This window comes from Mirounga leonina, unplaced genomic scaffold (genome assembly GCF_011800145.1).
Source record: "Mirounga leonina isolate KUSES-001 unplaced genomic scaffold, KU_Mleo_1.0 Mir_114, whole genome shotgun sequence".
Taxonomy (NCBI): domain Eukaryota; kingdom Metazoa; phylum Chordata; class Mammalia; order Carnivora; family Phocidae; genus Mirounga; species Mirounga leonina.
In genome coordinates, this window is record NW_023270265.1 from 11,771,000 (window position 1) to 11,784,964 (window position 13,965).

Below are 13,965 nucleotides of genomic sequence, written 5' to 3' on the forward strand. Positions count from 1 at the left end.
GTCTCTCAGGCACCTGGAGTGGCCAGCGGGGGGTGGGGGGGCCCTAGGATGCAGGGACCCCCACAGCCAGCATTCCCACCTACTGTGGGACATTGTTGTGGAAGCTGAGCTGAAAGAAGGGGGGTAGGGGCAGCAAGGGAGCCAGCAAGCGGGGCCTGAGTGTCTGTAGCCTCTGAGGGGGATGAAGGCAAGGACAGCGGCAGATGTGAATAGTCACCTCCTCAGCAAGTGGCTACACTCTGCAAGCCCCTTTTGTATCTGGGTGACTAAAAGGGCTCCCTGATTCTGGTTGCTCCTCACCAGGTGGGAGTCCCAACACAAGCCAATTTCTGTTGGGGTCCTGAATGACCTGGACCAATGCTGACCATTCCTGGCCCCCCCACCAAGGCTCCCAGCTTTGGGCATCCCTAACAGACATTACGAGGTCTCCCTGAGGCCCTTGACATTGCATGTCACACCTTGGCCCTCCGGGGTACCACACCATAGAGGCCAACACCCTTTACGATGCCACAAACAAACCCCTGAGCTCCAAAACGTCATCGAAACCTGTGTGGCACTGTTGCATCCTAACCAAAAACTCAACCTCCCATTTATATGACCAACCGGTGACTCCACCTTCCGTCCTAAGATGGGCTGAAACTCCCCAACTCCCACATCACACATGGGCCCCCGGTCATCCCAGTCCCTCTGTGGGGAGCCAGTCCTCCTCCCGTGTGATAACCAATGACCACCCTGGCATGTTCTCTAGCCCTCACACCCTCCACCGCTCCACACATGTATCTTTCTACCTGGTCCTCAAGGAGTACAGCCAAAGAATGCCATCACCCAGATTGGCAATCTCCCAAGAACACGTTAGCCTTTCCTGCCCCTGCACTGCCCCCAGCCAATGCCAGAGGACAGGCTAGAAGGCTCTTTGCCAAGGGTTTATCCTGCTACAGTGAGAGCTCACTATGCCCTTCATCTCTTGGGCCCTGATGAGTAGAGACATCCTCCTTTCAAGTGTATAGAAATGTATGTGTGTGAGTGTGTCTGTGTGTGATTATATGAGCCTGTGCCTGAGTGTATGGCAACCAGTTAATGCCCCGACAAACACATGGGCCTTCTGTGCGGACCATTCCTGGGAGTGCATTTAAGCCAGCTGAGTGGCCGGGCTGTGTAACCCCACCATCAGCTCCACACCGGCTCGCAGTGACCACATCTGAGGTTCTCGGATAACTGTGCCAATATCTTGCTTCCTACATTGACCTCTCGGTCCCAATATCTACTAGATTCTTGACTTCCCAAGCCTCCCCTTAACTTTGGGGGTTCCAACCCTGGGTAAAAGCTGCCTCCTCCACACCCCCGTCTTCAGTCCTGAAAATCCTTCATAGGAGGAGAGAGGAAGAGGCAAGGTATTACTGGAAAGAGACCCCAGGCCTGCCACTAGCATGAGCACCAAATAAAACCACCAAACCCCACCCAGAGCTACGCAGCTTGTCTGCCTCTCCTTTCTTCCTCCACTGGGCTCTACTGCCCCCTGCTCCCCACCCTCCTCATGGTTCATTTTTCTGTTCATGGCTTTGTCTCACTCTTAGATCTGGGAGACACTGGCAGGAACCTTGGACTCTTGCCTCAGCCATAGTTACACCTGTCCCTGCCGTTGGGCTGATCTCAGCCCCTCTGGGAAAGCACAATACCCCTTCCAGCCTCAGGCCTGCTTGGTTGGCTGTCCAGGGCCAAGCAGCAGGACCAGGTGGTGCCAGAGGCCCTGCTGTACTCAGAGACTGCATTAGCAGAACTTCCTGGTTGAAAAACTCTCTGAGCCTTCTCCACACTGTGCCGCACAAACCCTGCTCAGAACACAGAGCCGGTGGCACCACCGCAGCAGGCGAGGTGGGGGAGGGGAGCTGAGACTTACCTTACGCATGTCTTTGCCAAAGGTCTCACTGTAGGTTGTGCCAAGGATTTCAAACTGGACGTAGGGATTCGAGCTGTCCTCCCGAAACTCCATCACCCCTGTGAGACCAGTGATGTGGCCCTGCAGGAGAGAAGGAAAACTCATTGAGGAAAACATGGACGGGGTAAGGGATGGAATCCCAAAGATGAAGAAGGAGAAGGAAGTAGTCACTGCGAATGGGACGATCAAGATCTTAAGGAAGCAGTGGACAGGCTGTAATGAGGACAGAGCTGCTAGCAGTCCTATAGCCCCAGAATAGGATCGACACTTCCCAGACCTCTGCTCACAGGGGACATTCCAAAGGCTTGCACTTGACATTCATGATGAGAACACCTGCTCCATGCCACATGTCATGCTAGCAATGAGATCAAAGAATGACAGCTTTGTTTCCACCTTCCTAGAGCTCACAGTCTTCCCTTGCAATCTGCTCCAGAGGTCACCTGAGCTTGAGCCAAAAGGGAGGTCAAAGGTCAACAGAGCCATATCAGACCCATGGCGGTAAGTTACAGGGCAGCAAGCATGCGTCCTGGAGGCCAACACCATCTCAAGTCCTGGCTTTGCCGCCTGTGCCACCCTGGGCAAGCCATCTCCCATCATCTCCAGCCTGGAGTTAATGAGCTCCACATCACAGAGCCTGCAAGCATTGAAGGATGAAATGTGTACAAAGCATGGTGTCTGACACAGACTGGATATGGTGGGTGTGGAAGACTTGCCCCTCTCTCTGGCCGTTCACGGGGCTCTGTAGGAGCAGGTGGCCGAAGGGCTGGGGGAGCCTTCAAGCCTAGGGTGGGGGTGTCATCAAGCCCTGATCTCCCATAGACTGTGAGCTGGGAGAGTCCCAGAGCCTGAGCTGGCCAGAGAGGGGCCCCAGCTCTGGCTCGGGCTGCAGTAAATTCAACCAACACGAGAATATGTTCACTGCTACCTGACACCATGCACAATTGATTGGGACTACAACTCCTAGCACTATAGATTTCCCTAAATGTTCTTCTGAAGCCTCTGAAAGCCAATTCACTCTAACAAGTCTGTGGATTACCCAATTCACTCCAGATTCAGCCTTCCACCTTGGTGTCATGCCTCAGTGTGTGCAACATATCATCAGTGCAGAAGGCATGTGCACACACACAGATGCACACACACACATACACAAGCTAAGGTCTTGGTGATCAACACATGCACTAATGACTGAGACAGGCTCTCTTATGAACAGTGGCTATTTGGCACACATGAGCTGGGCAGTTGCCTCCATTGTTTGCTTACTTATGACCTCGGGCAAGTTACTTAACCTCTGAAAATCCAAACTCCTTGTAGAAAAACAGAGATGATGATAATAATAATAATAATAATAATAATAATAATAATAATAATACATATCCATGAAGCCCAGCTCACCAGCCCTCAATGCTGGGAAAGGAAGAGTGGCATGGAGAGAGGCCTGGGAGGGGCCTGCAGGGGCAATCACACAAAGCACTAAGCTTCAGACCACCTGCTCAAGGGGGTGGGGTGTGTGTGTGTGCATGTGTGCAAGGAAGGGCCTGTCTTGGGCTTTAGCCAGGTGGGTGTCCCCTTACACACACCTTTTTGATTGTGTCCAGCATGGACCTCCCTCCATTCCATGGCTTGGTGGACTTGCGTATACAATTCAGGCTTGCCATGCTATGCCATTTCCGGTCCTCCAGCTTCCGGTGGAAGGCGTTGGCCAACATCAGGACGCTGTCATACAGGTAAAGGTTGGAGATCTGCAAACACAAAGGCAGTGAAACCCTTTCCACTGATGCATTTTCAGAGATGAAGAGAAACCAGCAGAGGTCCTGGGTGATCCAGGGTGCCAACACTAACAAGCGGTGCACAGTATCTACACCACAATCCTCTAGCTTCATCCAAAAACTGGGCCAGGCAATGGAGTCGTAAGCAGAATAAGAACTAGCCCTGCTTCAGGAACTAGAGTGGGAGGTGAATGTGTCCATCAATAGGAGAACCAGCATGGTCAGCCCTGTGGTTGAGACTTGCACACAGGCATTGTGCAAGATTAGAATGGGACATCTTGCTTGGGTGACACAGGATGGGGTAAGGATGGGCAGAAAGCTTGGTCTAGAAGGATTCGTAGGATAAAAGGCGGGGAGCATTATAGGGAGGCAGCATTATGCAAAGGCATGAAGGTACAAAGAAGCAGGGTCAGGTAGGGCAGGGTCCAGCAGCACTGCCCGTGAAGGATCAGATATGAAAGATTTTAGGCTTGGGACGCCTGGGTGGCTCAGTTGGTTAAGCGACTGCCTTCGGCTTAGGTCATGATCCTGGAGTTCCGGGATCGAGTCCCGCATTGGGCTCCCTGCTCGGCAGGGAGTCTGCTTCTCCCTCTGACCCTCCCCCCTCTCATGCTCTCTCTCTATCTCATTCTCTCTCAAATAAATAAATAAAATCTTTAAAAAAAAAAAAAAGAAAGATTTTAGGCTTTATGGACCTTACAGTCTCTTTCACAGTGCTCAACTCTGCTATTATAGCAGAAAAACAGCCACAGACAACACATACACAAAGGATGTGTTAATAAATCTTTATTAAGAAATAAAGATTTAGATGAAATTAGATTTAAAAAAATAGGCAATGAGCTGGATCCAGCCCAAGCACCACAAGTGGCCAAGCCCTGGGTTAGAGGGACAAAACACAGTACCAAATGTCTGCATCAAAGGGTGTAATAGAGAGGAAGTGGGATTGAGGGGGAAGCAGGGATCAGGGGTCTAGCCATGTTGAACCTTGGGGGCCAAGCTAAGGAGTAACAACATAGGTGACTTCAGAGAGAAGGACGCCAGTGGTGGATCTGTGCCCAGAAGTCAGATCTGTGTCTTGGAAAGATTGCTCTGGTCCCCAGATGGGCCTCGGGTAAATGGTGGCCTGACTGACACTGGCAGCTTACGGTGATGGAGATTCTAAGGCCACAGAGCCTGCTCTGCAGGGGCACCACCAGCCAGGGGATGCATTTGGGGATTGCAAGTGTTCACATATGAGAAGTACCCCCTGCTGAGCCATCTGCTATGGAGAGATGGCTCACGGAAGACACAAAACCCACCTCAGAGCTCCCAAGAGCAGGAGTGTGAGGGAGACGTTGGAACAGTGGTGAGGAGAGCAGCACCATAGCGCTGGTATCCAGGGATGGGACAGGTCTGGCTCACTCTCCTAACGGCAATTCAAGACCCTGATCTGCATGAGCCTGAACACCTGCACCTACTGTCTCAGGGGCCCATCCAGAGCCCTCTGCAGGAAGGAAGGCAGCCCTGTACTTCACATCAGCCCACTCCTCCATGGGGGTGTCATGGAGCACAAAGGGAGGAGAGTAAGGTGAGGGGGTGGGGAGGAGGTGATGTCCACCCTTGTTCAGGTGTGTGGTCCCTCCTGGGTAACTGTTGCACAAACAACCATCAGCCGAAGTGGGTCAAGGGGATGATTCTTTGCACACCTAAGCAGCGAGGTGTCTGCTAAAAATATTTCAGAAAAACAAAATCACTGGATATAAATAGGAGAATGTGTCAACCTCACAGAACTCCCGGGAGAATCAAATAAGATTCAAGAAAGAACCCTTACTGCCTCCCAGCCTTACCTCTCACCACTCCCCAGTATGGCCCTCATACCCCCAGTACCTACTCGCCTTGTTCTCCACCTGCATTTTCTTTCCTCGTCTTGGACTGGGTGCCCCCAAAGCAGAGCCCCAGACAAGAGCTTGGGTAGCACCAACCACCCTCGGCAACTGACATCAGCGGTGGGCTACAGGAGCTAGTGCAAGACATCAAAACCATCTGCTACATCGTGACTGTCCAGCAACTCATGCTAACACCCCAGGGCGTTCCCGCCACAGCATGTCAAGCAGAGCTGACCACTTCTTCTGCAGGTGTCTGTTTGTCCTGGCCATGCCTGCAGAGCCCTGTCTTATCCACTTGCAACCTGCACCCTTACAGCGGGCACAGGACTGTGGGCCACTAAGGCCTGTGGAGGAAGGGGGTGGAGGATGGACAGGCGATGTTTCAGATGTGGCAGGAGCGTGCCTGGGATGACTGAGCACTGCTGACTGAGCCAAGGCCTCAGGCCGAGGGGAAGCAGGCATTTCAGTGGCTGGCACCCTGTTCCAGATGCCCGTGGTACACAGGTGCTCACCTGACAGCAGAGAGCAGTCATTCCCATCACCGAGAACCCACCTCCCATCCTACAGGGAACACCAGAACTGGGTCTCCAGCCCTGAGCCCTGGGGGCACATTTCCCCCATGAGAAAGACTAACCCACTCTCTGTGCTTGTCAGACCCCCCAGCTCTCAGGAGCTCCTACCACTGCAAAATGATTGTTGACATGTCCACCTCCCCTCTGGAATACAAACTCATAATGGAGATGTTGTTACAGGAGAATGCCAGCTATGTAGAGTTGGCTTGGTTTATTTTATTTTTTCCAAAAGAATAACTCAAAGCTGAGAGAGAGTCCTTGATAATGTAAAGATTTCTCTTCTCAAGACATTCATGGGTCTCCCAGCCACCCACTCCTAACTGATGCTATTCAACCAGCCGGGACCCTTTGACCCACATTATGTCCTATGCACACATGCACACCACTTGGGACAGCACCACCCCAGCTGTGACCCAGACTAGCACCCAACGGAATATCCCTTTTTGCCTCCGGCACTTCTATTCACAATGAATTAAGGTACTTAATGAGTGTATGAATGCAGAGAGGCTGGCAATGAAGAGGCAAAAACAGGATGTGACTCAGAAAGGCTAAAGGAAGCCCTCAGTCCTCCCACAAGTACGTCTTCTGGGAAGGGTGAATGCATTTCAGGTCAAATAAACAAGCTTTCAGTTCAAAGGCTTTAGCAATGCTCTTTTCCAAGTAGACATATATGGAAATATGTACATATATGTTATAGATATAACATACATATATACATAAATGTGTACATATTCATATATAACTTATAAATAACTTTTATATATATGTATATATATAACTTTTTTCTTACCATCTCTAAACACAGCATCCAGCACCAACCATATGGTTGGCATATGGTTGGTGCTTAATGTATACTTGATGGATGGATGGTGGATGGATGGAAGGATAAATGGATAGATGGATGAGGGGATGGGGAGGTGGAAGGGGGAGGGGCAGATGGATGGAAGGATGGAGGGTGAGATGGATGGATGCACGGACAGACAGTTGGACAGATGGGTGGATAGAGGATGGATCTCTTGCTAAGAGGATATACACCGATCTTGGTTCCCCAAAAGAGAAAACAGTAGGAAGAAGAGACTGGCCACCTCCACTTTGACTTGGGAGAGAACTTCCTTTGTTCAAACACAACTTGCTTCTCATTTACAGCCTATTCAAAATGCCTTCTTGATCCCCACTTGGAGCTCCACCTTCTTTCACTCCTGTCCCTTCTCCTGGTCAGATTCTATGTCAGTACTTCTCCCTGTTGTAGGCAGACACTAACACCCTGTGTTGATCTGTGGCCCCATCTCTGCTGTCCAACCTCAGCATCCTCACAGTTAGGTGATCTGCCAGGTTCACTGGTGGGGATGCAAAGAGAGGGAACTACCCTTCCAGTCTTGTCTGGAGACTGGAGATAGGACCTTTGGGGGAAAGATCAAGAGCAGATAGTAGAAAGGCAGACTCTGCTTGGGGCTCCATCTGAGTCCTGACAGACATAAGGCAAGCCTTTTCTCAGGAGAGGTGGGTGGAGACCAAGTGTCAGGGCTTGGTCACGATGAGCCCCTGGACCAAGAGGAGTGGTCTGGAAGGAGAGAGACTCCCAGCTGCATGAACACTCACTCACTGTTGGGCTCAAGGGGCTAACAGCCCAAGCTGAGCTCCAGGCCACAGGGACAGAGAAAAGGGGCCTGGTTTGAAGGAATCCTTGCCTCTCTCCCTCATTTTTCAGTTAAGGCACAGCACAGAGCTCATTCACAGAAGACAGACAAGCAGAACAGGTACTGTCACTATTTAAACCTTCATCCCCTCTGGCTGGCCTAGGGCCATTGCAGCACAAAAGTGACAAGGAACCAAAAAAAGCATTTCAGGTGAAAGTAGACCTGAGAAGCAGAAGACAGAACAAAGTTTGAAGCCAAGGACATGGCAGAATAAAGACCTGGATGCAAAGCAAAAGGCCTGGAACCAGGTCAGAGATGCCAGAGGGAGTAAAGTCAGAGGAAGACAAAAGCCAGAGGCAGGCAAGGGGCCTGAGGCTGGAGCCTGTGGCCTCCATCCTAGATGGGGACAGAGATGGAATAGAGCCCAGCTAGTTCAGTTCACCACCCTAGAGATGTATGCCTGATTCCTCTTTCAATGCCACACCATACGACTCCGACTCAACTGTGTCTGCAGCTCAGCGGGGTGGCCTGGCAGGATGAGCAAGAGCTTTGGATTCATCCTAACCTGGGCCAGCTTTGTTCACTGCCATTCATTCCTCCAGTGCATGGACCTAGCAAGTGCTAGATCTAGTAAATGCTTACTGAATGGGTGACTTGAATCTCCACTTGCACTCACATGTTGAACAAGCCTTTTAATGCTCTGGATTCATCTCGATGACAATCAAATCCAATGGATCAATGCCCCCGGAGAGGGGCAGTGGGGGTGGCCCCGACTTACTTGCCTGAGAAATGTGGATGGTAGTACTCCTGTGTGCCAGGTACTGTCCTAAGCTCTCTGTATGCAGCTTCATTTTGGGGGGGAGCAGAGATAGGAAGAAATGGAGGCGGGGGAATAAAGGATCTACACAGGCTCCTAACTTCAATGTGGATGGTCTGAGAGCTCCTCCAGGGTGTCCCGTCTCTGAGCCCAGCACAGGTCTGGTACACAGAAGCCTCAGGACCACGGGAAACCGAACTTGTACCTGCCAATACCATTCACCCTCTCCTCCAGTGCCCCTTGGTCTGAAAGCTTTTCAAGGGCAAGCAGGAGTCATATCTGGATTTTGCAGCTGGTGGCTGGAAAGTCTGAGCAAGGATACCCCTGAGCGTTACATGCCCAGCTCGGCCCTAAAGCTGCTCACCTGGACACGTGTCCCTGGTCTCCTCCTGCCCCAGCAATGAAGTCACAGCTGCCACCGCCCCCGGGCCTGAGCCAGGCCTTCCGGGGCTGCATGGGCTGAGGCACTACAGAGCTGCCTGTTATGGGGAAGGCCACTTCTCTACCCCCAGCGTGTTCCATAAAAGGTACCAACATAGGAAGGTCCAGAGTGGGGGCCTCACTATGCTCTGACTCGGGTTCCTGAAAGGGAGGTGGCTTGGCCCACTGCAGGGGAAGGTCTGACATTGGCACTGCAGGGCTGGCTCAGCCACAGGGGCCTTCCGCACAGCCCGTCCTGCAGTGAGACCATCCAGGTGGGCAGGTGAAAAGTCGAGGCAGGCAGAGATGACTAGAATAGGGGCAGCTGCGGCCCAGCCCAGGGGGAAAGCACCATGTTCTATACTCTGCCACCTGTTACCTGCCCCTGCCCAGACTTAGGGGTTTCAATCCCAAGGACACTTCCTTATGTCCTCTCTATGTGATGACCTACCACAACCACAGCATGGCTCAGCTGCCCTCATTTCTCCCTAGAGAAACAGTAACCACTGCTTACCTCATCTCCCAGCCTTGGGCACTCCCCCTCCCCCACAGAGTTGTCTCTCTTGGAGGCACATCCTACCCTGACACATCGCCAGGACTACACCCCCATCCTTAGTACCTGGCGGCTACCCTCTGCTCTGACTGAACTCTAACACTTCTCGCCTCCCACCCCTCCCCTCAGACACACTGAACTCTGCCCCTGCTCTCCTGGGCCTCTGGGTTTCTGCATATGCCATTTTTTCTAACCGGTACATGCTACAGAATAGAGATGAAACATCCCCATTTATTTAGAGTTTGTGGGAATTAAAGAGAGCGCTTTTGTGAAATGTCTAACACAGGAATTGGCACATAAGTGCATAATGAGTGTTTGTGGAATTAATGAATGTTAAATGAATAGATTTAAATCTGTTCTTAGAAAAAAAAACACCAAGGTAAAGATACATCAAGGTATTTGCAAAGAGAATGCTTCTTAGAATATGACTTAGAATAGAGGATAGAGGCCACACTGGGAAAAGGGTATAGGAGCTCTGGAACGATTATGTTCCATGGGGAATTGTCCATTTCCAATCAGAATCTGGGGTATGCATTTCCAGGAGATTGGGGAGTGGGTGGGGGAGGGGATCCTGGCAAGGCTTGCATTTCCAAAGCCAATAAGCTATGCAGGAAGTGGGTCCTCAGGAGGGAAATGGGAAAGGTGAGGACACAATTCCGGGAGGTAGAGGACAGAATTTGGCCAGGAGCTCTTGACTGGGGCTTACAAGCTCTTGAGAAACCCAGGTAGACCCTTCTGGCTGCTGGATAACCAAAGACCAATCGCATGAAGCCAACTGAGGACCCAGGATGGAAAAACAGATTTTATTTTTTTAAGAGTTAGCACCAGAACCCCTACTACATCAGTAACTATATTTTATTTAGGAAAATACCTGTGTCAGCACAAACAAAGGCTACCAGTAAAATTGTTAAGTTGATCTTCATGAAAAAATAAGGCGAATTTACTTTGGAGTCAAGACCCAGAGAATGAAAATAGAGGATGGATAGGGAGGCCAGCAGGAAAGAGAGGGTGGAGCTTGAGGGGGAGGGGACAAGCAGGGAACATTCCCCAGCAGGAGGAGACTTAGGACCTCACAGGCAGTTTGTGCCACTACAATTCCAATACCCCACCCTGCCCCCACCACATGTGACAGCATCTTTGAGACTTGGATTTGTCCGTGAAGCCAAGAAAGGCACTGATTTCGCATCTGGGTCAGCCCTGAGTGAGGTGCAGGCCGCCCCATCAGAAGCCCGGATGATCCGTTTACTTACCTGAGTCCCCAGAAGTAGGATTAGGGTGCGGAGAAATGAAAATATAAGCCCCCCTGGGAAATACGCTAAGCTCTTCAGGAGAGCTATCTTCTTCTGATCCTATCTGGATCCCAGCAGGCAGATACCTGTGCCCACCTCCCTCAGACCGGAAGGGAGAGGCCCCTGACGGACGATGGCCCTGCTGTGTAGCCGGCTGTCTGCCCTCCTGGCGCTCAGTGCATGTTTCCCTGTAGTAAATCTGAGGGTGCTCCAGCCTTGTCTCCATTATACTCCAGGGCCCAGGAAATTGTTGCGCCTTCACATTATCAAGGGAAGAATCGTGCTTGAAGGCAAAGCAAGCTGAATGGCAGGCCAGGGTCACAGCCACACCAGCTGCATCTCGACACCAGACCATTATCCACCCCACGCCGAAGATAGAAACCTAAGGAATGTTTTCGTTAAGAAAGCCTGCATTTCCTCCAGGCTTCTAAGGAGCCCAGTGTTCTCTTCCCTCCATCATTAATCAAGCCAAGGGGACTGTTCAGGGGGATTGCACAGGGGCAAACAGCAGGAACTGACCTCTGACCAGATCCTCAGCCAGGCTCTGGTCATCCAGCAAGGTCACACAAGCAGCCGGCACAGGGTCCAGCTGGGAGGACGAGCTGACGCCCAGATGTCACAGCCTGAGAAATCCATATGCAGGCAAGGCCTTTCTGGCAAACTGCTGCCAGACCCACCCCCCCACATCCTGAGAGACGGCACCACAGCCCGGCCTGAGGAGGGAGCAGATGGTGGCAAAGGGGATGGGGAGCTCTGCTCACCACCGAAGCCCAGGGGGTGGCGTGCAGGGTGGGGGAGGGGCAGTGGTCCATGCCCGAGGCTCTCTGGGCTCCAGACACGCATGTGGCCCTGTGCCCCCAGAACAGCAAGCGGTTGCAGCCAGAAAGACCTGTGCAATGGTCTCTGGCAATGGCAGTGAGGCTCGTGCTCCGCCGTGTGCCCATCAGGCTTCCTGACTGATGGCTGCTATATGTTCCATCTGAGCATTTAGGGTGAAAAAAGGAAACCAGTGAAAGTGACATGAAGTCCAAGGTAGCTGTGGTGTGGGGTGGCTCACTGTCACTCCAGAGGAAAGGATTCTACTGACAGGTTGACAAACAACTTGGAGCCAGAGAAGAACACAGAAAGCCCTCAAGAAATAGGGACAGGTGGGGAGAGGGAGTTCTGAAATGTTTTAATAGACTCAGTGAGGGAATCGTGAATCCATCTATCAAGCCATTCGACACTTTTAAAATGCACAAAGAGGAGATATTCCAACTTGAGGGGCATTTTATAATAATACCGCATTAGTCCCCACAGCTTAATTCTAGGATCAGGCTCCACAGTGACCAGACAACACAGCTCATATCATGTGCCTGTCCCCCTTTGGAAACCCACTGGAATATAAATGGGGTGGCAATGTGACAGTATGTCTGTTACTTCCATTGCAGCCCTGAAGTCACCGGACGGTGAGTTCTAAAGACGGAGTACTTTCCAGATTCTCCTCTGAGCAAGGTTGTCTGCGAAATCTTAGCAAAGTTTCAAGGTTCTTAGAGACCGGTTATCACTTTTATTACTGGCTGAGTCAGACAAGCCCTAAACTAACTTGTCAAGAAAACAAGAGTGAGAAACACCCAAACGAGACAGTGCTTTGTAGGGGAAAATAAACAAGAGCACACTGGTGAATGCAATGCTTTTGGAGCTACAAGAAGTCACTTATTTAGGTATTTTTCCTCCAAGGGACTTTCTTTGTACTAAATAGGAACCAAATTGATTTGCTATAAGAGGGTTGGCTTGGCTCTGGAGCACAGGAAGCCCTTGCCATGGGCCTAATAGAAGAAGATAGAGTTTCTGAGACCAGCTCAGTGGAGAAGCCAAGAGATAGACGATCTGGTAAAAACTCCCCATTCATGATGGTCCTCAGGAAAACTTCTAACCCAGAATTATTGTCCCAAGAGCAGCCGTCTGGGGGGAGAACTAAAAGATGGACTTGAGAACTCCATTTCCAAAAGGATTTTCATTAATTCCATCAAGACAAAGTTAATAATCCATGACACAAATGTTTTATTTTTTCTTGAGTTAGTTGTTCTAAGCATGTCTTCTCGATAAATCTCACAGCTAGAGGCTAGTGGAAATTAGTTTGTCTTCTATACTGTCATTAAGAAATAAAGAAGTGGTAATAGCTACTAAGGAAACTCAAAGAGAATGGCTTGTAAATGAGATGAATCTAGGAGCTGCCCAAATGGTCCTTGGGCGGGATGAGGAAGTAAATCCGCATTTCCCTCTCGTCACACCCCCACTCAAGGCAGAAGCAACAAATGGAGACAGATTCCTTTAATAAAGTGCTTTATTTATAGATATATAAAGAGACTTCTAGAAACAGTTTAACTTGTGTTAAGACCTGCATTATTAACAGATCCAGCCCATCAGTCCTTATGGAGGGTCTCCAATGAGCAAGGTCTTGTAGGGAGGGCTAAGTGGGTCTCCCGGACGTGCCTCTCCTCTCCCACACAAGGCAGCTTTGATGGAGTGCCTGCGGGAGTGACGTGGACAGTAAGTGGTGCACGAAGCCCGTGAGATGGGGCTGGACCCATGGGACCCGCTCTCCCACCCACTGTGATGCTTTGCAAGAGCATGCTCAGGAAGACAAGTGGACTATACCTTACAAAAAAAAAAAATGAGGCCATGGTCGGCCTTTCGGCAGACACTGAACGCACCTGACCACCTCCTCTGTAATGACACAGTTAATAGCTCAGTCTTGTCCGAGATGCTCTCTGTATGCTCCCTCATTTAATTTTCATTATGTCTCTAGGGAGAGACACTTTACCTTCCAATCTACAGAACAGGAAACTGAGGCACAAAATGACAAATAAGTAATGATAATTAAATAATTCATTAGGAGCTAGAGTTACTGGGATTGGAACCCAGGAGATGTGGCTCTTGTGCTGCAGCTGCTATTGCTACTATTACCATTACTGCCCTGCTACTGCTACCGCCGCTACCACTAATGCTGTGCTGCTGCTAGTACTATTACTGCACTGCTACTACTGCTACTGTTACTAGCACTGCTATTGCTACTACTACTAGTACTGTTACTGCACTGTTACTACTGCTACTGTTGCTGCTGCTGC

The 13,965-nt window shown here is 50.6% G+C and overlaps 1 protein-coding gene across 1 annotated transcript in view; it reads right to left on the reverse strand.

Moving 5' to 3' along the window:
• Nucleotides 1-13,965, reverse strand: part of GRID1 (glutamate ionotropic receptor delta type subunit 1) — a 700,883-nt gene that overhangs the window by 209,876 nt on the left and 477,042 nt on the right. Inside the window, exons 7-8 of the mRNA XM_035023220.1 lie at nt 3,514-3,675; nt 1,898-2,017 (exon numbers count right to left, since the gene is read on the reverse strand). Of these exons, the coding sequence (XP_034879111.1) occupies nt 1,898-2,017; nt 3,514-3,675 (282 nt within the window). The remainder of the gene's footprint in view (nt 1-1,897; nt 2,018-3,513; nt 3,676-13,965) is intronic.